Source organism: Artibeus jamaicensis, unplaced genomic scaffold (genome assembly GCF_021234435.1).
Source record: "Artibeus jamaicensis isolate MK-2021 breed Jamaican fruit bat unplaced genomic scaffold, CSHL_Jam_final contig_2886, whole genome shotgun sequence".
NCBI classification, from domain to species: domain Eukaryota; kingdom Metazoa; phylum Chordata; class Mammalia; order Chiroptera; family Phyllostomidae; genus Artibeus; species Artibeus jamaicensis.
The window spans coordinates 33881-56263 of record NW_026521648.1 but is presented as its reverse complement, the minus strand read 5'-3'; the positions used below and the strand labels follow the sequence as shown (position 1 = coordinate 56263).

Below are 22383 nucleotides of genomic sequence, written 5' to 3'. Positions count from 1 at the left end.
AGGGAGAGGGTAAGGAGTCCCAGTTGTCTGTGGCAGGGAGGGCGGAGGTCCAGGTGGGCAGCAGACAGGCTGGCACCGCAGGCAGCCAGGCCGGGGCGGGGCCAGGATTCAGCAAAGGAAGCAGCACCTGATTTCTCAGACTGTTTCTCAAAAGGCTGGTAATATCTAGTCCTGCTTTTCATGCAAATGTTTTGATATGCCCTACTTTATTAGCTCTGTTTAGGTGTTTAGTTTTGTGTTTAATCTTCTCTGCACATATATGATTGTAAAAGCACAAATAAAAATGTGCCTTATTTTCAAACATTAGGAAACATGTTTGAAAGAGTTAAAAATCACAAAGGGATCAAGGCTGTTTAATAGTTCCGTTTTGATGAAATCCAGTCCTATCTGCTTGTACTGTTATATATACTGCTGGACATTTGCACTCCATGAGGAATATGATATATTACAAAAGAGAGAGGGACTTTTAAAACCACATTCAATTTTAATACAAAATATGTTGCACTGTTACAGAGGTGACCCCTTCATGCACAGGTAAATTCAGCATCTACTGCTATGGATGAGTAAAAACTGCACTTTGATTGGTTCCCCCAAACACTGGCAAATTTGAAGTAACTTTTGTCTTTGTTCTCCCTGATGCCAAGGCAAGCCTGTTCTGTCTTTTTGTATTTCTGTAATAAAGGCTGACCTGTAAAGAGCAAAGGCGGAGATGTGAAAGTATTTAGGGCTATCTTCCCCTCGGTTACTTCAAATTCTGTTTCACCTGCATGTATCAAAGATGCCATGTGACTCGGCTTACTGAGCCCCACAGGAAAAGCTCGGAAGAGTTCATCTAGAAACTTGCTGTCAGTGTGTAGAATAGTTTACTTTTTAAGTTTCACAGCAAAGAGGGAAAATAAAGCCCAAAGGTATTTAAATGCTTTCCAGTCCCGTGCACTCTATTAATTAGCTAACTTTTTATACAGTACAACATAAACATTATTTGTATGTTTATTTGTGTGTGACACCTATAAGCATATAGCATCTACATTTTAAGTGTATTTACAAATTCAACAAAATATCTACATATAAAAAGCTTTACTTAAAATTAAACTTGATGCAAGTTATGAGAAACCAATTTATTGGCAAATGAAACTGAGCATTCCTTCAACCATAGGTTGTTATAGAATTTCATATTTGGAGGTAAACCACTTAATAGATATTGTTTATGAACATGGTAGAGTGTACGTATTTTGAAACTGCAGATATAACCTGTTTGACTCTTGGCCTTGTTAGCACTTACTAGACTTTTTAGATTCTGAAAAGGTCCATGGTGATTTGCATCCAGATCTTTCAATGCTGCAGAGAGTTTCAAAAGCGGCCACACAGGTAGAAACTTGGAGAGAATGTACTCCTGTTGGCGTGCTGTTGTATGCTTTTAGTTTTGGAATAACTTGTTTTTAAAACAAAGTTTCTACCAAATTGACATCCTTCTTACTGAATGGGACATGTTTTAGTGGAAACCATAAAAGGCTAAAAAAATCATTATGCACTCCAGTTGGTGATAAAGTTTCTCTTTTTATACATATGGGGACAATACTTTTTAAAATAAGCTACCTTATTAATTTCTTTTCCACATTTCCTTGTTTCCCAGCACTGCCACTTTCATTATCTCTGCTTTTTAAACGTTACTCTTAGTGACAGTCACCTAGAACTCTGTGTCAACTGTATCTTTGATACAGAAGGCAGTGTGTTATGGAATGCTTCTTGTCTGAAGGCACTGCATGTGTCTTGCCCTGTGCTTTCTGGAATAAGTTTTGAAATTTAATTAGAGTGCTTTGTTTTTCATTCTTTAAGCATGGCGCAAATGCCAAAATGCATTGTAATACACATTATTTATGCCTAAAAACAACTGAATGCGAGATGATGTAAAGAGTAGAACACTGCACCACTGTAATACCTGGAAGATTAAGGAGCCTACGAAGTAACAGGAGCGAAGAGCAGGTAACAGAGTCTCAGTAAGCGTCAGCAAATGCAACTGTCGTGATTAACTCATTTAGCAAGTATATACTGTACATACTGTTCCTAACAGTCTCCCCAAAAGACTAACAGCTAGACACAGAGTCACCAATTTTACAACAATGTCCACAAAGACATTGAAGTTCTAAAGAACACTATAGTAACACTCTTGACAATGAAAACGGAATTCATATTTAGGGTTTCAGCTGAGGATACTATAAACAAAGTATCAAACCATGTTTTAGCCACATACACAGGTATGTTCTTTAACTGTGCAGCATTTTTCATGCATCACACTTAACTGTATCCTGAAGAGGAAATAACACGATCTGTTGATGATGTACTATTTTTATCAGTTTTGAAGGTCAAGAATACCTATTTTGAATGAAAAAGTGTGCACTTTGCACTGCATTTCACATTAATAAATCATCTGATTGAATCATGTTCTTACTTTAACTGTTCTCATAATATTCACATAACAGCAGAACTTATACCTCCTGCCTCTGTGTGCACAGCATGAGAAGGCTGACAGACAGTGCTGGAGAGGACCTTTCTGGAGGAACGGGATATTGGCAAGACGCTTGCAGATTAAACAAAGGAATTCATGGCGTTGACAGGAGAAGGTGCCTCTGAGCTTTCGTTTCCTTCGGCTGGCTCTTTCTCTTTCTTACCGCTGTACTGTCCAATGAAGGAGCCGTCCTCATTGAACTGGCCGTTCACGCCCTCTCCATAGTCCACTAGGCTGTCATCACTGTCTTCTTTTTTCACAGTCCTGTCTGAAGGTGTTCGACTACCTTTTTTCAAAGGCTTATGGTCTTCTGCATCACTGGAAAAAAAGAAATTTTTGTCAAGAGTGGCATTTAGGTAAAATGTTTCATTCTTAAAGATCATGCACACACGTTATGTTAAAGCATATGCAGTCCGGAGCCACCACATCTAATCGCTGGGTTAACCTGGTGACTGGGGTGTGGCTGGAATGAAAATCAGGAGCAGGAATGGTTTAACTGTGAAGTCTTCAGCAGGTGGATGGCTTCTTACTGTGCATGCCAATCAACATCAGTGTCAGATATGGGCTTCTGATTTGGAAACAATTCAGAAATAATCACAAGCATTAAAAAAGGAAGACTTGAAAAACAATGACAATTGTTACTATCTTGAATTCAAAAGGGTGTAAAAGATTATGGCAAGTAAAGAAGTTAGTATATATTAATCTGTGTAATATCTCTGATTCCTTGGATATGAAATGGAGATGATTTTGGTTAAGTGTGAAATATGGATTTTTTTCTGATCAAGAAGAAGAAGCAAAGTCCTGCATTTCAAATAATTTTGTTATTGAGTGCAGGGCAGACTTGCACATGTTAGCCTTACCTTTCAAGAGACCTATAAATTCCATTAGAAGGATGCAGAAGAAACAAATGAAAACAGCCTAAGAAGGAAAGCAAAATCCTTATACTGGTAGAATACAGTACTTTTTTCTCTGTAAGAATTCCAGTTAATGGGAAAACATTTATTATTTTAGAAAGCAACACAATGTAACTTTAGAGAACTCCATTTGCACTATAGATGGCAGGCCAACATATTCTAGAGTGTGAAAGACTCCAAAAGTGTAAAAGCAAGTGCTTCTTGTCCGCATCTCTCCCCCACTGCCCCCTTCTCCCAAGTGCGCTGTGCAGCCTGGCCACACCAGGTGGGAATCTAATGAATGCAGTTCAATAAATCTTTTGACACACATTCCCTGATTTCTGTGTTGAACCCCTAAGCCCTGCATCTGGAAATAGAAGAGCACTCATTATGCTTCAGCATGGCTGCTCACAGAGTCATGTGTCTAGGTGTGCACATTGACCTATCCTTAACTGGGAGCATTTGGCTTAAGAAAACAAAAAGAAAAAGGCAATTATAATATTTTTTCAAAAAACAAAAATACAGGCAAAATAAAAAACCCATAAGCACTATTAGTAAAAAACAAAAAGGCTGACAGTAAAGGGAAAAAAAAAGGTCACATTAGCTACATTTCACCCACCAATTTGCACCAGGACTTCATTACTCCCTTTGCTTCTGAGAGTGACTTTTTTTCTAACCAAGATACAAATATTTCAAGATGCACAAATATTCTGGCTCTTTTGCCAATAATTCCTACTAATGTTTACAATTTTCACTAAGAAGAAAATCTTTTTTAAAAAAGATTTTATTTATTTATCTTTAGAGGGGAAGGGAAGGAGAGAGGTAGAGAAATATCAATGTATGGTTGCCTCTCGTGCATCCTCTGCTGGGAATTGGCCTGCGACCCAGGCAAGTGCCCTGACTGGGAATCAAACTGCGGTTGTTTGGTTCCCAGGCCCGTGTTCAATCCACTGAGCTACACCAGCCAGGGCTCCAAGAAGAAAATCTTAAGACTGGAAAATAATAGTAGCTTAATAAGGTACTCATATATGCTATTGAAAACTAGTCATTTCAACAAAACCCTAGTTTTTGTCACAAACTGAACAAACCCTGTTATTACTACTATTAATGAACAACTGGACAAATATCACAGAACCTTGAGCTGGCTTGTGCCTGGGGCTCGTTATGGGACACAGCATCCATTCTCCCACCTGCTCCAAGAATAAGTTGTACATCTTTAACATTAACTCCAAGGTTTTGCTTGAAGGTTCCGAGTGAAATATTGCCCATGACATGTGAGGCACTTAACTCCACTGAAGCGTTGAGTAAGGAGAGTTCTGTCACTTGGATTCCAATTCTAGCCTATGGCATTTCTTTGACCCCTCCATGCTGCCATGCACGTGCCCATCCATTACCTCATAAATGTTTACTGAGTGCCTATTGCAGGACAGAGAATGTCCTCGTCAGTGGCGATATAACAGCAAACAAAATAGAATGAAACCCTGAGCTCACTGAGCTGCTTCTAGTTGGGAAAACACAGACATAAACAATCAACATATTAAAAAAAAAACTAGTTGTACAGTATGTCAGAAGGAAAAGTGCCATGAAACAAAGAGCTGAGTAAAGAGAAAGGAAGGTATCAGGGGAGGCTGTGAAAGGCTTACATTTAAATAGGACATCCAGAGAAGGCCTCGTTAAGAAGTAACCCTGATCAAAGACTTGAGTTATCCAGGTGGAGAGCTGGAGGGAAAGCGATTCCAGCAGGAAAAACGCTCAGTGAGAAGGCCCCTGAGGTGGAGGCAAGCCTAGCAAATTCTAGGAAGAGAGCAGAGCTTGTGTGGCTGAAACTGAATGAGAGAGAGAAGGAGAGAGAGAGAGAGAGGTGGAGGGATGAGGGGATGAGTTCAAGGACCAGAAAGGAGACAGGGCAAGGCTAGACAAGACTAGATCATGGCCTTCCCTGTGAGACACTGTAAGGGTTGTGTCTTTAACTCTGAGTGAGATGAGAAGCCACTGGAGGGTTGCCCAAGGTTGAGGGACATGATCTTACATTTTAAAAAGATTACTGTCATCAGTGTTGAGAAGAGCCTACCCTAGTGGGCAGGGTTGGTAAATGGCAAAACTGGGTCAAGCCCATTTATTACATAGTATCTGTGGCTGCGTCTGCACTCCAACAGCAGAAGTGTAGGTTTGCAGCAGGGGCCAGGTGCGCTGTAAAGTCAAACATTTGCTGTCAAGCCCTTGGCAGAAAAAGTCTGCTGTCCTCCGGGCTAGGAGGCCAGGGGCCCATTGCAGCTTACCGGGGGTAAGCTGACTGACTTGGGCCAGCGCAGAACACTGGGGTGGCACACAGCGGTCAGGGCATGGGCATATTTTGAATGTAGAAAAAACAGGATTTTCTGATGGATTATATGGGAATAAGAGACAAGGACAGCACCAGGAGTTTTGGTTTGAGAAACAGGAAGGATAGAGTTACCCTGCTGGCTTGCAGCACGTTTGGTGCAGAAGACCAAGTAGCTCAGCTCTGTTTTGGACGTGTTGGAGTCTGACAGGTCAGAAGAACCACTCCTTTAATCCTGTCATGCGTCTAACGAGACACTGATATCTGAAACTAACAAGAACACTTTGAGAAACAAAAATTACAGGCTAATCTCATTTATGAAGATAGATGAGAAAATCCCAAAGAAATCATGAGCATAAAAAATTTACCAATCTACTAAAGAGATAATATCTCAGGACCAGGTTGGGTTTATTCCAGGAATGCAAGTCTGGTTTAGCATTAAAATACCAATTCATATAATTCATCATTTTACCAGAAGAGAAGAACAGGATCTTATGATTATCTCAGTAGATTTAGAAGATGGAATAAGGTAATATTCAACACCCATTCACAATAAAAACTTCAATACACTGGAAGAAGAGGGGATGTTCATTCACCTGATTAAAGGCGTCCATAAGGAACCCGGGCAAATGTCGCCCTTGATGGTGGGTGTTGAGTGCCCTGTGCTTGACGTCAGAAACAGCAGAAGGGATGCCTGCCATGGCCAGTTCTTGTCACAACATGCAAGTGGTAAGAGAAAGAAATAGAAGGCCTATATGTTAAGAACAAAGGAAACTGTCATTATTCATAAATGATATGATTATGTGTGTAAAAAATCCAAAGGAATCTATAGGTGAACATTAAAATAAAAGTCCATTTTTATGTCCTTGCAAACAATTAGAAAATAAAGTTTAAAAAATGATTCCATTTATGATATCTTAAAAATATGAGGTATATAAGAAAAAATCCAAGAAAAATATGCGTAAGACCTCCAGGAAGAAAAGGAAACTTTTATTTAGAGTTTTAAAGAACAGCTAAGTAAATGGAGGAATATACCGTCACCACGGACAGGAAGACTCAAACATGGCAAGTAGGGTTCACCTTTTCCATTTTGCTCTTTAGGTTCAATTTAGGTCCGATAAAAATCCGACCAGTTTTTATATGGATCTTGGCAGGCTGGTTCTAAGATGTAAATGTAAATTAAAAAGGTAAGGAATATCTAAAAATTATTGAGGGAAAATAACAAAGTTGGAGGACCTGACTGACCTATGAGATATGAGGACTCATTCAAAGCTATAGTATTAATTAGGACAATGTATTTCTGATGGAGAGAGACAAATTGATCACCGAAATGGAATACAGAGCCCTGTAATAGTTAGGAGATCTTTTTGTTGGGTTTATTCTAACATCATATTTTTATGCTATCGTAACCAGAATTATATTTAAAATTTTATTTTCCAACTGTTTGCTGGTACATAGAAACACAACGGACTTTGCATTAACTTTTTGTCAAGCAACATTATTAAATACTATTATTAATTCTACTCTTTTCTTGCAGATTCATTTGGATTTTCCCACACACAATCACAGGGGCTTGTGAGAGGGGGCTTCCTCGAAACATCCAGTCCAGCTTAGCAGAGGAGGGAGGACCTACAGCAACAAGGCTGGGCTGAAAAGAAGTAAAGTCAGAAGGGGATACTCTAACCACCAACAGAATCTTTCAAGGAACAGCTCTTCAAAGGCAGCTCAAGATTTTTCAAGTCTAGTTTTGTAAAAGTGGTGTGATGTAACGTCAAACTTCAATAATTAGAATCTGGGTAAGTGAGATGCAGTCACATGAGGCACCAGCACAGTGCCCAGCGTGGGAGTTGAGCCCACCCACCTGCCATGACACCTCTTCTCTCCACTCTGGGTCTTCGCCACAGAGGGACTTATTTTCTAAGAAATTCTTTGTGTAACACACACTCAGAACTTTTGAGGTGTAATGAGTGGTTTCAAGGTTGTGTTGAAGCACTGTGTTAGTGCTTTCCTTTTTGAACTCAAAGATGAATTTTATAATGAAATAGTAAATAAACTGCTTTTGTCATTGTGCCAAGGGAAGACACTTTCTCAAGTTTAAGTATAAAAAGGTAGTTTCCCAAATGATATCAATTTAAAAGATATAGAAGATGATTTGAAAGTCATATACTTATTTAGCTACATTGTATTCAAAGCTTAAAAAGTCATGCACATTTTTATGAAAACTTTTAAGGACAGGAGGGGTCAGATGTTGATTCTGAACCTAGAATGTCAAAAATTAAACAAATTTCAAAATGTCACAAAACAGTAATAAAGTAGTACACTATAGCCACAAAATATACTTTTGATACTTTTATCCATGAAAAAAGATTATCCTGCAGTGAAAAGAAATGTTCCCGTTATGATATCACAACTCAGTTCCTGCAGCACTTCTTCTGGGGAAACTATTGCTCCATTCTCCTTCTTTGCTACCTGCTTGGCTTTGACTTGTTGCTCCTGCTCCTTTGGCACCATAGTTTTTATTCCTTTCATAGAACTCACATGATGCTCAGATGGATCTTTTACTTCCCACATCCCTCACTAGACTAGAAATCAGTAGAATAGCATTTTATTGGTCTTGATATCTCTATAGCCTGGCATACAGAAGCCACTCAATAAATACTGGATAATCAAATTCACTGTAAAATAACAGTAGAAGAGATAATAAGCATTTTAGACATTTTGCAGGATTCTAACATTAAAAAATGGTCAGCTCTGGCCTGTGTGGCTCTGCTGTTTAGAGTGTCACCCTGTAGACCAAAAGGTCATGGGTTTGATTCCTGGTCAGGGAACATGCTCAGCTTGTGGGTTTGATCAGCAGCCAAGGTGCATATAAGAAGGCAACTGATCATTGTTTCTCTCTCATGTTGATGCTTCCCTCTCACATCAATGTTTCTCTCTCACCCTGATGTTTCTCTCTCCTTCTCGCGCTCTCCCTCCATTCCTGTCTCTCTAAAAACAATGAAAAACTATTCTCAGGTGAGGATTAAAATTTTTCATTCCATCTTCATTAATTTCAGAATATTGGGCAAAGCATTGGGATATGTATATGCATTCTTTCCATTCTCTTACCCTAAGAATGTATTTTAGAAAGTTCACATTTTTTTTCCCCAAAAGCACCTCAGGGTTACACACACTGAATGTACCTTTACTGAGTAAAATTGAGCAACATTGGATAAATCTGTAGTCATTTCACCTCATTTCCTATGGTCACCACCCCACCATGGCCAAACCATACTGCAGTTTCATTGACAATCATGACTCAAACATTCTTTCCAAACACACTCTAAAAGTCTGTCATTATTTATAATGCTTACACACTTGTTTATGTTTTTAAGCAGAATAAATCTAAATTAATATAAAAAATGTGACACATCTTCCTATCATTCAAGACTTATGAGTGTGGGTTAGAATGCTTGCAGCAGGACCATGGTCACATGAATGACAGGATTCCCATGCCAAGACCCTCCATTTATGCTATGAGTTCAAGTGTAATGGCCATACGGTTTATGACCCAGGTTCGTTCTGGTTTTTAGTTGAATGATTCTGAAGAACAAAAAAGGACTTCTGGTCAAGTTGGAGGCATAGGTAACATGGCTTCCCTCCTTGCACAACCACAGCAAAAATTGCAACTAAACTATAAAACAACTATCACCCAGCACAGTCAGAAAATTAAGCTGTATGGAAGTCTGACTACCAAGGAATTAAAGAAGTCACATTCAACTAGACCAGCTCCAAGGGGTGGAGGGGCGGAGACATGGAGACATGGAACAGGTGGTTCTGCACCCATGTGTGGTGGAAAAAATTCAGGAGGGATACCCTGGGTGCGTGAGGGATCCCAGCCCCACACCAGACCACCCAATCAAGGGTCCTATTGCCCGGAAGATAAATCCCCATAACTTCTGGCTATACAAATCAGTGGGGGTTGGAGTGGTGGAAGAAACTGGGGGATTCTCAGGAGTCTCCTTTTTTTTTAAAGGTATGGAAGAAAATTATTTAGCTGTGTGAGATGTTACTTTCACAATATATACTCTTGGCTAGGAAGATACTATTAAAGTTTCATAAATTACCTTAACGAGGTAAATATTTAGGTTGATTTTATGATTCTTTCAGACATTAAGTTTGAGAAAATTAATGGTGACCAGGATTTGCATACATTATTATAATTGAAACAGCAAAATAAACCAAAGAACAGCACTTAACACCCCTGAAAACATAAGAAATTGCAATTTTTAGTCAAACATTTATACCTATGCTATATTCACTTTGATCTCTGATTTTATACCGACTTTTTTTTCTAAAAATAGGTGACAAAGAATCTTTTGTGTTAACTACCCAGTCTTAATACCACACAGTCACTGGCTTTACTTTGGCTATATTTTTATCATTCAGAGTAGGATGTGCTTATTAAGCCAGTAATACTCTAGTACCTTTGTGAAATGAAAAAAATATTAAGAGAATAAGAGTGAATAATGGAGCCATTATTTCACTGATCCTCATCTAATTTCAGGAAAATCAGTTCTAAAAAGCAGCAATTCTGCCTAATAAATTCATGTCTAAACAGAAATTACAAGAATGGTGAAGTTATGAGAAACCCATGGTACTTTACTACACATTGTGTGCTTTTAATAGTTTAACACTGGTAATACTTGATAATCAAGAGTAAATTAATAGGCTAACATTTTAAAATGTGTACTTTAATAAGTATAAAGTATATAAACAATTAGGTAAGCTCGTGGAGGAACTGACCAAGATACATAAATTATAAGATATGTGTCCATCTAAATTTTCTATATAGTGCTTTTTGTTTACAGAATATTTATTAAAGCTGTTTAATGTACAATTTGTCATATTTGTCACTTTGGAAGCCCTTTATTGCAAAGACTATTCTTTTGCCTGATGACAAACAGCAGCCAGTGTCAGTGATTATTCTGGATCTCCATGTTGGATAAATTCAATTTTTTCTTGAGACATAGGTTTCCTTTCATATTTCTAAGGCAATGTGTGGTTTTTTTTAAAAGATTTTTATTTATCTTTAGAGGGGAAGGGAAGGAGAGAGGGAGAGAAATATCAATGTATGGTTGCCTCTCCTGTGTGCCCTGCTGGGAACTGGCCTGCAACCCAGGCATGTGTCCTGACGGGGAATCAAACTGTGATCCTTTGGTTCACAGGCCTGTGCTCAATCCACTGAGCTACACCAGTGAGGGCTAAGGCAATATTTTTATTATCTCTTCAGTGTCTGGTGGACCCTGATGCATTAGCCGATTTGGGGATTTACTTCCCTTAGAATGTTGTGAAATTGAAGAAGAGTGAGATGGTAGTCCTGCTGATCTCAAAACTTCTGATACATTGAGTTTAGGAGGGTTTCTTCTGTTAGGAGGAAGAAACCTCTCCTTATTAATGGAGTATGTGGCTTGACTACCTGAAAGATCCTGCTAGCAGACACCATCTTACTGCCCATCATGACCCCTGAGAAGGGTAAGCTTCCAGAGTGCTAGGGAGCCATAGTGATCACTGGAGCCTTGGGCAACTGGGGCAGGAGTCTCCTCTTAAAGGGCCTGTAGTGGACTTAGGACTTATACAGACACACTCCCTGTAGGCTTCCAGCACTGGAGCATCAGTGGCATATGGGGAGAAACTGAAGTGTCTGGCATCAGGATGAGTACCAGGGGGAAGCTACCTTCCAGACTAAACTCCAGAGGCCAGGAAGTGGCCACTGTCACCTTTTTGAGCCCTTAGCCACACAGAACCACAGAACAGAGACACCATATCCGAGACTCCATCAACCTAGTTCACACAGGTTGCCCTGCCCTGGCAATTACCTAAGGCTCCACTCCATCCAATCCATAGGTGTGGTTTTCTACAATAGGCCAAGCTACTAAGACAGAGAGTCAAAGCAGCTCTACCTAATACACAGAAACAAATGCAGGAGGCTGCCAAAATGAGGAGACAAAGAAATATGGCCCAAAGGACACAACAAAAGAAAACTCCAGAAAAAGAACTAAACAAAATGGAGATAAGCAATCTATTAGATGGAGAGTTCAAAACACTGGTTATTAGGATGCTCAAAGAACTCACTGGATACTTCAACAGCATAAAAAAGACCCAGACAGACATGAATGTTACACTAAGTGAAATAAAGAAAAATTTACAGAGAATCAACTGTGGAGTGGATGAATCAAATCAACAATTTGGAACATAAGGAAGAAAGAAAAAACCATTCAGAACAGCAAGAAGAAAACAGAATCTGAAAAAAACGAGGATAGGGTAAGGAGCCTCTGGGACAACTTCAAATGTACCAATATTTGAATCATAGGGGTGCTGGAAATAGAAAAGAAACAGCAATAAATTGAAAACTTATTTGAAAAAAATAATGAAAGAAAACTTGTCTAATATAATGAAGGAAATACACATATAAGTGTATTGTATGTGTATTACAATAAGCACAGAGAGTCCCAAGCAAGATGGACACTAACAGGAACACACCAAGACACATCAAATTAAAAAGTCAAAGTTTAAAGATAAACAGAAAATCTTAAAAGCAGCAAGAGAAAAACAGAATAGTTTCCTACAAAGGAGTTCCCATGAGACTGAGAGTTCATTTCTAAAAAGAAATTTTGCAGGCCAGAAGGGACTGGTGAGAAGTATTCAAAGTCATGAAAGGCAAGGGCCTACAACCAAGATTACTCTATCTAGCAAAGGTATCATTTAGAATTGAAGGGCAGATAAAGTGCTTCCCAGACAAGGTAAAGCTTAAGGAGTTCATCATCACCAAGCCATTATTATATGAAATATTATAGGGACTTATTTCAGAAAAAGAAGATCAAAACAATGAACATCGAAATGGCTATAAATTCACAACTGTCAACAAGTGAATCTAAAAAACAAACTAAGCAAACAAGCAGAATAGAAACAGAATCATCAATATGGAGATCATTTGAAGTGTTATCAGTTGAGAGGGGGAAGGAGAAGAATAGGTGAAAAGGTGCAGGGATTAAACGTACAAATAGGCTGGTACAGAGTAGACAGGGGGATGCTAAGAACAGTACAGAAAATGGAGTAGCCAAAGAACTTCTATGCATGACCCCCAGACATGAACTAAGGGGGTGGGATTGCCAGAGGGAATGGGGAGTACCGAGTGGGGAGGGAATTGGGACAACTAGAGTTGCATAATCAATAAAACATATTATAAAAGAATAAAAAATACATGGCTGGTTGCATTGTTTCTCTGATTTTTCTATATGCTAGTAAGTATACAGATCCTATTGTCTGTATAATTAAAGAAACAAAGAAAGCTGCAGTCTTGCAGAGGAGGATTACTGCTTAGGGGTGGGTTTTGGAGTGAGGGTACCAGTTTATAGCCTGTAAAAAAAACACCAAATTTGGCCATTGAAGTCTCAGAGACAACCATGTAGAGACTGTTTCATCCTCAATCTGAAGAATGAGCATATTAAAAGAAAATTAGTTTATACTTAGGCAATTGCCCTAATTGTGTGTATGTGTGTGTGATCAGCATATTAACTTATTTTCATAATAAAACAGCATAAAAATCAATAAATAATAGAGCTCAAAGCTTCCCTATATGCAAAGCAGAGAAGGCACCCTGGAGATTTATGGAGGAGAATGACACTTAAATGTATCAATAAAAATATTCTGTAATAAACAGTTGGAACCATTTTTCATTAATTGCAACATCTAATGTCTTTTGTTCTTTGTTCAGTAGAAAATAAACCAAAAGGAAAAATTTTGAGGTCATGTCAGGAAGTCATAGAATGAAGCTACATCTGTAACAAAGGGTTGGCTGGGTATTTGGGGAATTTTTTCACTTGTGGAATTGTCCTTATGAACTTTCTGTCTCAGTATAAAATAATCACTGAGTTGTGTTTCATGTTTAAGTCACCTGTCAGAAACTTATTTCCCTCGGTACTTCCCACATCAGTGGTCAGTGTAAATACATGTGTGATGAGTGTTTTTGTCTTCACACATGAACCAATGGGTTTGTATTCAAAAGGCCCAAGGAAATGTCTTTCTCTTCTGAGAAACTCAAGACATAAGTTAAAAACAGCCATTTGAAAACACTTCACGTAATAAGGGCTTGGTGATAATGAACTTAGTATGTGAAGACCTTATTATGTGAAATGTTAAAGGGACTTATCTAACAAATAGAAGATCAAAAACTATGAACAGTAAAATGACGACAAACTCACAACTATCAACAAATTAACCTAGGACTTCTAGCTAAGATAGAGGCATAGATAGATACGCTTTGCTTCCCAGACAACCAAAAAAAACAACAACAAATTTAAAGACAAAAAATAACAAGAACTGCCAGAAAATTGAACTACATGGAAGTCTGACAACCAAGAAATTAAAGAGGAAACATTCCTATAGACTGGTAAGAGGGGCAGAGGTGAGTAGCTGGGAGGAGAGGACTCGAGGAAGGTGGCAGCTGGCAGACAGGGTGAGGTGGCAGCTGGTGGAGCAGGTGGTCCCACATCTGTGTGTGGATAAACCAGGAGGAACAACTGGAGAGTTGAGACAGACCACACAATCTAGGGTTCCAGCACAGGGAAATAAAGCCTCAAAACCTCTGACTGAAAATGACTGTGGGGGTTGAGGTGGCAGCGAGAAAAACTCCCAGCCTCACAGGAGAGTCTGTTAGACCCACAGGGTCCTAGAACATACACAGACCCACCCACCTGGAATTAGCACCAGAAGGGCCCAATTTTTTTGTGGGTAGAGGAAGCAGTGACTGAAAGCCAGCAGAGACCTGAGCAAGCACCATTATTTCCTCCCGGAACCCCCTCACACACACATACAGAGCCACAGAACGGCGACCTGGGTTGCACTGCCCTGGTGAACACCTAAGGCTCTATCCCTTATTATGTAACAGGTGACCGAGACCAAAAAATGACCCAAATGAAAGAACAGATCAAAGCTCCAGTAAAACTACAACTACATAACAAAGAGATAACCAACCTATCAGATGCAGAGTTAAAAACACTGGTAATCAGACTTCTGGCCAAGATGGAGGCATAGGTAGAAACACTGTGCCTCCTTGCACAACCAAAATTAAGGACAACAAAGATTTAGAAACAAAAACACAACCAGAACAGACAGAAAATTGAACTGTATAGAAGTCCCAGACTGGTAAGAGGGGTGGAGTCGGTGCGGTGGAGAGGGTTCCGGTCAGGAAAAGGTGGCGGTTGGCAGGCCACGGGTGTGCAGGGGTGGGCTGGCAGACCCTGGGTCAGGGAGGAAACGAGCAGACCCAGTGAGGCATGCAAGGCCATTAGCTGACCGTGGTCACACATTCTTGTGCAGATAAACCAGGCAAACACAGGAAGCAAGACAGACGGCGCAACCCAGGGCACCAGCAATGGAAAATAAAGCCTAAAAGCACTGATTGGGAAGGTGCCAGGAGAGACTCCCAGCCTCATAGGAGAAATTTTGGGAGAGACCCACAGGGTCTTAGAATGTACACAAGCCCACACACCAGGGAACCAGCACCAGAAGGGCCCAATGTGCTTGTGGGAAGCAGCAGAGGGGACCAAAATCTGAGAAAGCGTGGAGCAAGTGCCAATGTTTCCTCTCTGGCCCCACCCCCACATACAGAGTCACAACCCAGCGTTGTGGGTTGCCCCATTCTGGTGAACATCTAAGGCTCTGCCCCTCATACGTAACAGGCACGAACAGACCAAAAAATTATGGCTCAAATGGAAGAACAAATCAAAGCCCCAGAGCCAATAATTTTAAGTGACCAGGAGATAGCCAACCTATCAGATGCACAGTTCAAAAACATTGGTGATCAGGATGCTCACAGAACTGGTTGATTTTGGTCTCAAATTAGATGAACAAATGAAAGCTACACTAAGGGAAATGAAGGAAAATGCACAGGAAACCAATAGAAATGGAAAGGAAACTGGGACTCAAATCAATGGAGTGAATTAGAAGGAAGAAAGAAACAACCAAACAGAAAAGAATGAAGAAACAAGAATTCAAAAAAAATGAGGAGAGGCTTAGGAACCTCCAGGTCATCTTTAAACGTTCCAACGTCTGAATTATAGGGGTGTCAGAAGGAGAAAAGGAAGAGCAAGAAATTGAAAACATAATGAAGGAGAACTTCCCTAATTTGGCAAAGGAAACAGACTTCCAGGAAGTCCAGGAAGCTCAGAGCGTCCCAAAGAAGTTGGACCCAAGGAAGCTCACATCAAGGCACATCATAATTAAGTTCCCCAAGATTAAAGATAAGGAGAGAATCTTAAAAGGAACAAGAGAAAAGGAGACAGTTACCTACAGAGGAGTTCCCATAAGACTCTCAGCTGATTTCTCAAAAGAAACCTTACAGGCAAGAAGGGGCTGGAAAGAAGTATTCCAAGTCAAGAAAGGCAAGGACCTACATCTAAGATGACTCTGGCCTGCAAAGCTATCATTTAGAATGGAAGGGCAGATAAAGTGCTTCCCAGATAAGGTCAAGTTAAAGGAGTTCATCATCGTCAAGCCTTTATTATATTAACATTTAATGAAATGTTAAAGGGACTATTCTAAGAAAAAGAAGATCAAAACTATGAACAGTAAAATGACAACAAACTCACAACCATCAACAACCAAACTTAAAGAAAAACCAAACCAAAACCAAAAATGAACTAAGCAAACAACTAGAACAGGAACAGAATCACAGAAATGGAGATCACATGCAGGGTTATCAGCTGAGACGGGGAAGAGGAAAGGTACAGGGAACAAGAAACATAAATGGCAGGTACAAAATAGACAAGGGGAGGTTAGAATAGTATAAGAAATGTGGAATCCAAACAACTTATACTTATGGCCCATGGACATGAACTAAGGGTTGGGGAATGCTGGAGGGTGGGGGTTGCAGGGAGGAGGGGGAGAAAGGGGAGAAAAAAATTGGGACAACTGCAATAGCATAATAAATAAAATATACTTAAAAAGGAAAACACTTCACAAACATGTCACATATGAATTAACACCAAGACAAAGAAATATGACCATATAAATGTAAGCTCAGTGATATTGAGGCCAGACCAAATACTTGCTATGCACTGCTCTTGGAATCCAAAATCATATTAAAAGTTCTTAGGAAATAGCCCATAGAGAAGCATAGAAATCATAGAACTAGAAACCTTCAGAGATCTAAATCTTAAACAACTGTATCATTTTATATATGAAAAATAGAGAGTTAGACAAATTAAGTACTTGTACTTAATTTGTAGAAACCAAGGTTAATGGCTGAGTTGACAGTAAAACTAACAGTCTCTTGATTCCTAGCTAGTTCACATTCATCCAACCTTCATTTCAGTCTAGTTTTAACAGAGCCAGCAGCATAGTTATCCTGAGAAAGTCACAGTACAGCAGATTATGGTTTCACATCCCTATAGTAGCAAGTTGACATTTGATAGGCACAAGATGAACAATACAGTCCCAGGTTCATTTAAGCAAGATAAGGTTGAACAGAAATCCATCACCATGCGAAGAATGTATGAAGTGAAATGGTTTATTTTCAATTCATGCAAATGCGTAGTTTTTCAGGCTATATGAAAGATTTAGCTTCAACACAATATATAAAAGCAAGTGTTTGCATATCCTGTGTAGAATTTTAGCAGCAAGCACTCTAGTCATTATCAGCTCCCCTGTTTTACAGGAGAAACACGTAGAAGAGGGAATTAAATCAGCAATGATTTCAACTGGTCCAGTTTAGGATGCGGCTGCCCTGGTGGGTGCCTGTCAGCAGGCTCTCTAATGTGCTATGAGAGCTTCTGTGTGGACTTTGGGGGGGATGACGTTGGGCCCTAGAGTCAACATCTGAAGTCAAGACAACCCGCACTAGACATTTCTCCATATCATGAGATATAGAAATTCTGAGAAGTTTTAGAAGTCATGGTCATCTCTGTTGAAGAGTTTGACATATGCAAGTTCAGGTGCTGAGACACAAACGCAGAACACTGGTACCTGCATGAAAACTGGTATCAAGACCAATCCTGTCAAAAGCATGTTTTTTCCCCAATCAATTCAATTATCTCTTATCTTTGGCATTATTTCTCCCCTCAGAATACTGACATGAAAGTACTAAAAATGAGCTTTAGAGACAGGTAGAAAGAAATACAAATATCTATAAATGTCACCTGGAAATCACAATAGTGAAATATTTTATTTCACCTAAAAGCCTTTTCTTCTGGCCAAAAAAAAAAAAAAGCCTAAAGTGGGTTCGGTGTCTATTTATAAGATTATATTTTATGTAATCAAGAGGCTTATAAAAGGAAAAAGCAAGGTGTAAAGGTATTTTATAAATAGACATATTCTTCTGGCACACCAAAATCCCAATCTTTTACATGAGTTAATATATATATATTTAAAACATATTTAAAGTAATCACTTATCTTTCTTTAGAAAGGCTTATAACCCTTAGGCAAGAATACCTTTGTTTAAAGTTTCTTCCTATCTTCCTTCCTTTATTTTTAAATTATTTTACACAGAGCTTATGTTAAAATTTGTCCTTAATGATGGAGCCAAGTGAAGATTGTCTTATCAAAGTACTGTGAGTTATCATGCTGCCTCCAGAGCTGTGATATTTCTTAATAATTAACAGCCTCTAAATCATACTAGTCACCATTTTATGATTGGTGGGGAGAATTATACATTTGTTTTGGAAAAACAAGTTTCAAATCCAAGATTAAAAACAGTAACACTGGTTTTTAAATTTGCTTTTTTACTTTTATTTTTTTGTCCCCACCTAAGGACTTTTTTTTTCATTGCTTTTAGAAATAGAGGAAGTGGCAGGGGTGAGGGGTTGGGGGTGGGGGTTGGGGGTCAGGGGTGGGGGCGGTGGAGAGAGAGATCAACTGCTTGCCTTTTCATGGGCACCCTGACTAGGGATAGACCCACAGCCTTTCTGTTATGGGAAAATTCTCCAACCACCTGAGCCACACCAGCCAGGGCAAGTAACACTGGTTTTTAAAAGAGCTGTTTAGAACATGACAGGTGTCGTTTTTGCTACAATGAAGGTTTGTAGGGTCTTTATTGTAGATTTAACTCTTATTGCAACTTCCTAGTTTTGCTAGGTGGATCTATATACAACAAGGCCTCTGTATGATGTTTCAGAGTGGAAGATACTCTGCCTCTCAACTTAATGACTAAAATGGAAATTTGTTCTTTAATGAGAAGTGAGAGACTATTTTAACTGTGAGGGAAGTGTTTATAAACTAACATTTGAGGAAAATGCAAAATGCCAGGGAGAGCCTGTCCCTGGCCCGAGCCGAGTGCAGGGAGGCGGAGTGCAGCGCCCCTGTGGGGCCGGGAAGGTGTGGATGGAGCCGCAGCAGAGGCTCACCTGTATTCTCCAAAAGTGCCATCGTCTTCCTTCATAGGCTGGATTTCAGGGTCAGCATGGGCATCTTCCTTTTCTTTAACTAAAAATTTCAAAATGACATTCTTTTAAAAAAATTGTTTATTGGTGTTCAAATACAGTTATCCCCATTTCCCCCGATACATTCTCATCTATTAATTCCGAGTTTCCTTATTCAAAGTTTTAAAGAGTGCGCTCTGAAATATGCAGTGGTAGAAAATACTTTTACACAGACTTGTGCGCTGTATAACATTAACCCTGTAGGCAAGTAGTGTTAAACATCATGGTGGGTATCAAGACCCAGTTCATGCATTATTTCCTCTGGAAGACTTCAGGTACCTTCCCCCTCACTGTCTGTTGGTTGTAGGTGCACCTATGGCTTAAGTGCAGCCTAAGGAAGCAGAATCACTAATATCTTCAAAGAACAGATTCATTTACTCCCCCCAAATGCCTTCTGATCCTTGACAATGTTTAGGTTCCCATTAGATAAAAAAAGACAAAAAATTGTTTGAATAGAGTCTAAATTTATGGCTCTGGGAAGATACACTTATTGCAATCTCCATGATGTACCTTCATGGTTTCTTATTACTTCAATGGATCATTATGCAGCATTATAAGGCAATTTTAATTTTTATTTCTTACCTGGATATTTACCACCCTTGTTTCTTCTGATGAAGCAAACAATCAACAAAATTAAGATAAGGAGAGCAACAGCACACATTAGACCAATGAACCAGCCTTGAGTTGCAATGTCCACCTGCCGGCTTGCCATTGCTGGAAAACAAGTGAAGGGTGTCAGGGGGAATGGGCTAACAGAGATGGGAACTGCTGTCTCTTGTATAAAAAGTGCCATAGTAATATACTTTTATATATTTTATGTGTGGCCACAAATTGGAATCTGTCCGTTATCAACCAGGTATTATATAAATACTTAACTTTGACAAATGTTAATTAAAACAATGTATGGAGAAATCTGAATGCTAATACCATCAGATGCCAACAAACCCTGCCGAACAACATGTTCACAGTTACTTTAACTATGCATTCTCAGTGGGAACATAGTCCCAAACCAATGAACAAATTTACTGTTTATGCGATAAATTGTTCATTAAGTACAATAGTAAGAATATAAGACTGAAGTTTAAATAGAACAGAACGTATACATCTAATGGAGTATTTTTCCTTCAAAGAAACCACTTTAGAGGCTAACACATCATTGCAATGATGCTGCCATTTTTCAAAATGTTGTGGAAATCTATTAAAAAAGAAAACTTTCCACATAAGAAACCTATCTATAAAAGACAACTCGCCTTATTATTTTATATCTCATTTTTCACCCCAAATATTAGATTTGTTATTCATCTTCCTTGTTATTCATCTTATTTGTAAAAGTTGGTTCTGAATGACTTCTACAAATTTCTGAAAAATCCAAATTACCCTCAAAAGATCAATATTGCTTATTCTCCATTGAAAAGACTTTGAAACATGTCTTGATCAGTGGCATCATTATTAGAGTAAGTGACTAGTTTAGAGAGAAAATACTCATTCACATGTATACATATTCTTTAAGTTTTCATCTATTCTGTTTGAGTCAATACATGTAAAATCTCCTTTTCAACCAGCAGCAGTTTGCAAATCTCCCAAGAACAACATAGAATAATCAGCATTTCTAGTGCTTTCAAAAGTGCTAGTCAAATGGGACAAAGTGCAGCATCAATGGCTATTCAGACATGCCCATGAGGATTTGTTCAAATAAGTTGGTATAAAGCTTTTTTTAAAGGTCTTTATTTTTCTCTTTTCACTGTAATCGTGATAATTAACATAAAGGGTTTCCTATTGATTCATACCATGCCTCTGTCATGCTTTTAATTTGATTGAAATTCTTCTGAATACCCTTAATGTTGTCGGGTTAGGTGTACGAGATCTCTGGATACAGGTATAAGCATAGCTACATGTGTCTCAGGTTCTGATATATGTGCAAAAATGGCACTTCATTGCTTTTTTTTCTCCATACGAAATACGAGAAAAAATGAAATGCTTAAACTCAAGTGTGAATAGGAATGTAAAAATGTGTAGATGTGTGTTAAAGAAATAAAATGAGAAATGAAAATGCATTATCTGGAATACAAATCAAATGCCAGTGCCCTTCCCTAATAGCCCCTTTTGCCTCACTGGTTAGAGGGGTTTTGAGTTGTATTGTAACTTGATACAACTGAAGCACTACTATGGACAATGCTCCCCTTCCACACAGGTACCATAATCATGATGATGATGATGATGATGATGATTATGAAGATCAAGACAGTTATAATGAGAGCTTATATTTTGAAATCTTACTATCTGCAAATCAGTGTGCTGGGAGAAAAAACCTCATTTAATCTTCACAACAATCCTTTGAGGTAAGCATGAGGAATAAATCCATGCTCGGAGAGGGTAAAGAATTCGCCCAATGGTTGGAATTTGACCCATGTCTCCCAACTCCAGGGTACACGGGTACATGGTAGTAGCCATTACACCCTGCTGTCATAACGTATTCCTGAAAACATGTCCAGACATCAAATCTGCAGGAGTCTTTACATGTAAGAATAAAACATTGTAGGGACTTTCTATTTCGAGACAGGTAAAAGTATTTTAAACGTCCATCATGACACACTCTTCGGCAATATATTTCGCTCACTTCTTACATGGTTTTTCTGTGTTTCTTCAAAACTGAACCAAAACCCAACTGGTGTAATTCTGTTGAGCATTTGGTTAAAGTTAGAGAGTTTTTGGTATGCTTAATGCTTTTTACAGCCTTGTCACAAATGGTATCTACATTAAAAATTTTCCCTCTAATTAAATGTACTGATAAGGGGAAAATGCAATAAGATACTAAAAAACTAGCACAAACATTGTCTTATAAAGATGGTGACTGTCTATGCTGAACTGCCCGCTGGCAGCTTGCTACTATGCAACTACGTAACAAGTGGAAATATTTCTTAGACAGTTCATAAAGAAACATCCAAATTGAACTTGAATTTGCCTCTATACCTAAAGAAAAAGTGCCAAATATTTCACTACTGCATTATTTGAGTTTAGGCAGTCACAATGTTAACAGCACATGTGTGTACATACTCATACACACATACATGCACAAGTACACTAGAAGTTGAAAAAACAAAAATTATGCAAGTTAAAATAACTGCTGTTGACTTCCTATCCATATAAGAAGGGATCTAAAGCCCACAATGACTATAAAAGGCTTCAAGCCTTCCCAGGACACTCT

The 22383-nt window shown here is 38.9% G+C and overlaps 1 protein-coding gene and 1 pseudogene across 1 annotated transcript in view; both read right to left on the bottom strand.

Moving 5' to 3' along the window:
- Positions 1-930: 930 nt before the first annotated feature.
- Positions 931-22383, bottom strand: part of LOC128627005 (neuronal cell adhesion molecule) — a gene marked incomplete at its 5' end in the record, with an annotated part of 52390 nt that continues 30937 nt past the window's right edge. Inside the window, 3 exons of the mRNA XM_053662808.1 lie at positions 931-2824; positions 19104-19182; positions 19761-19892. Coding sequence (XP_053518783.1) covers positions 2587-2824; positions 19104-19182; positions 19761-19892 — 449 coding nt within the window. The remainder of the gene's footprint in view (positions 2825-19103; positions 19183-19760; positions 19893-22383) is intronic.
- LOC128627006 (alpha-ketoglutarate dehydrogenase component 4-like) lies at positions 10682-11219 on the bottom strand (annotated as a pseudogene).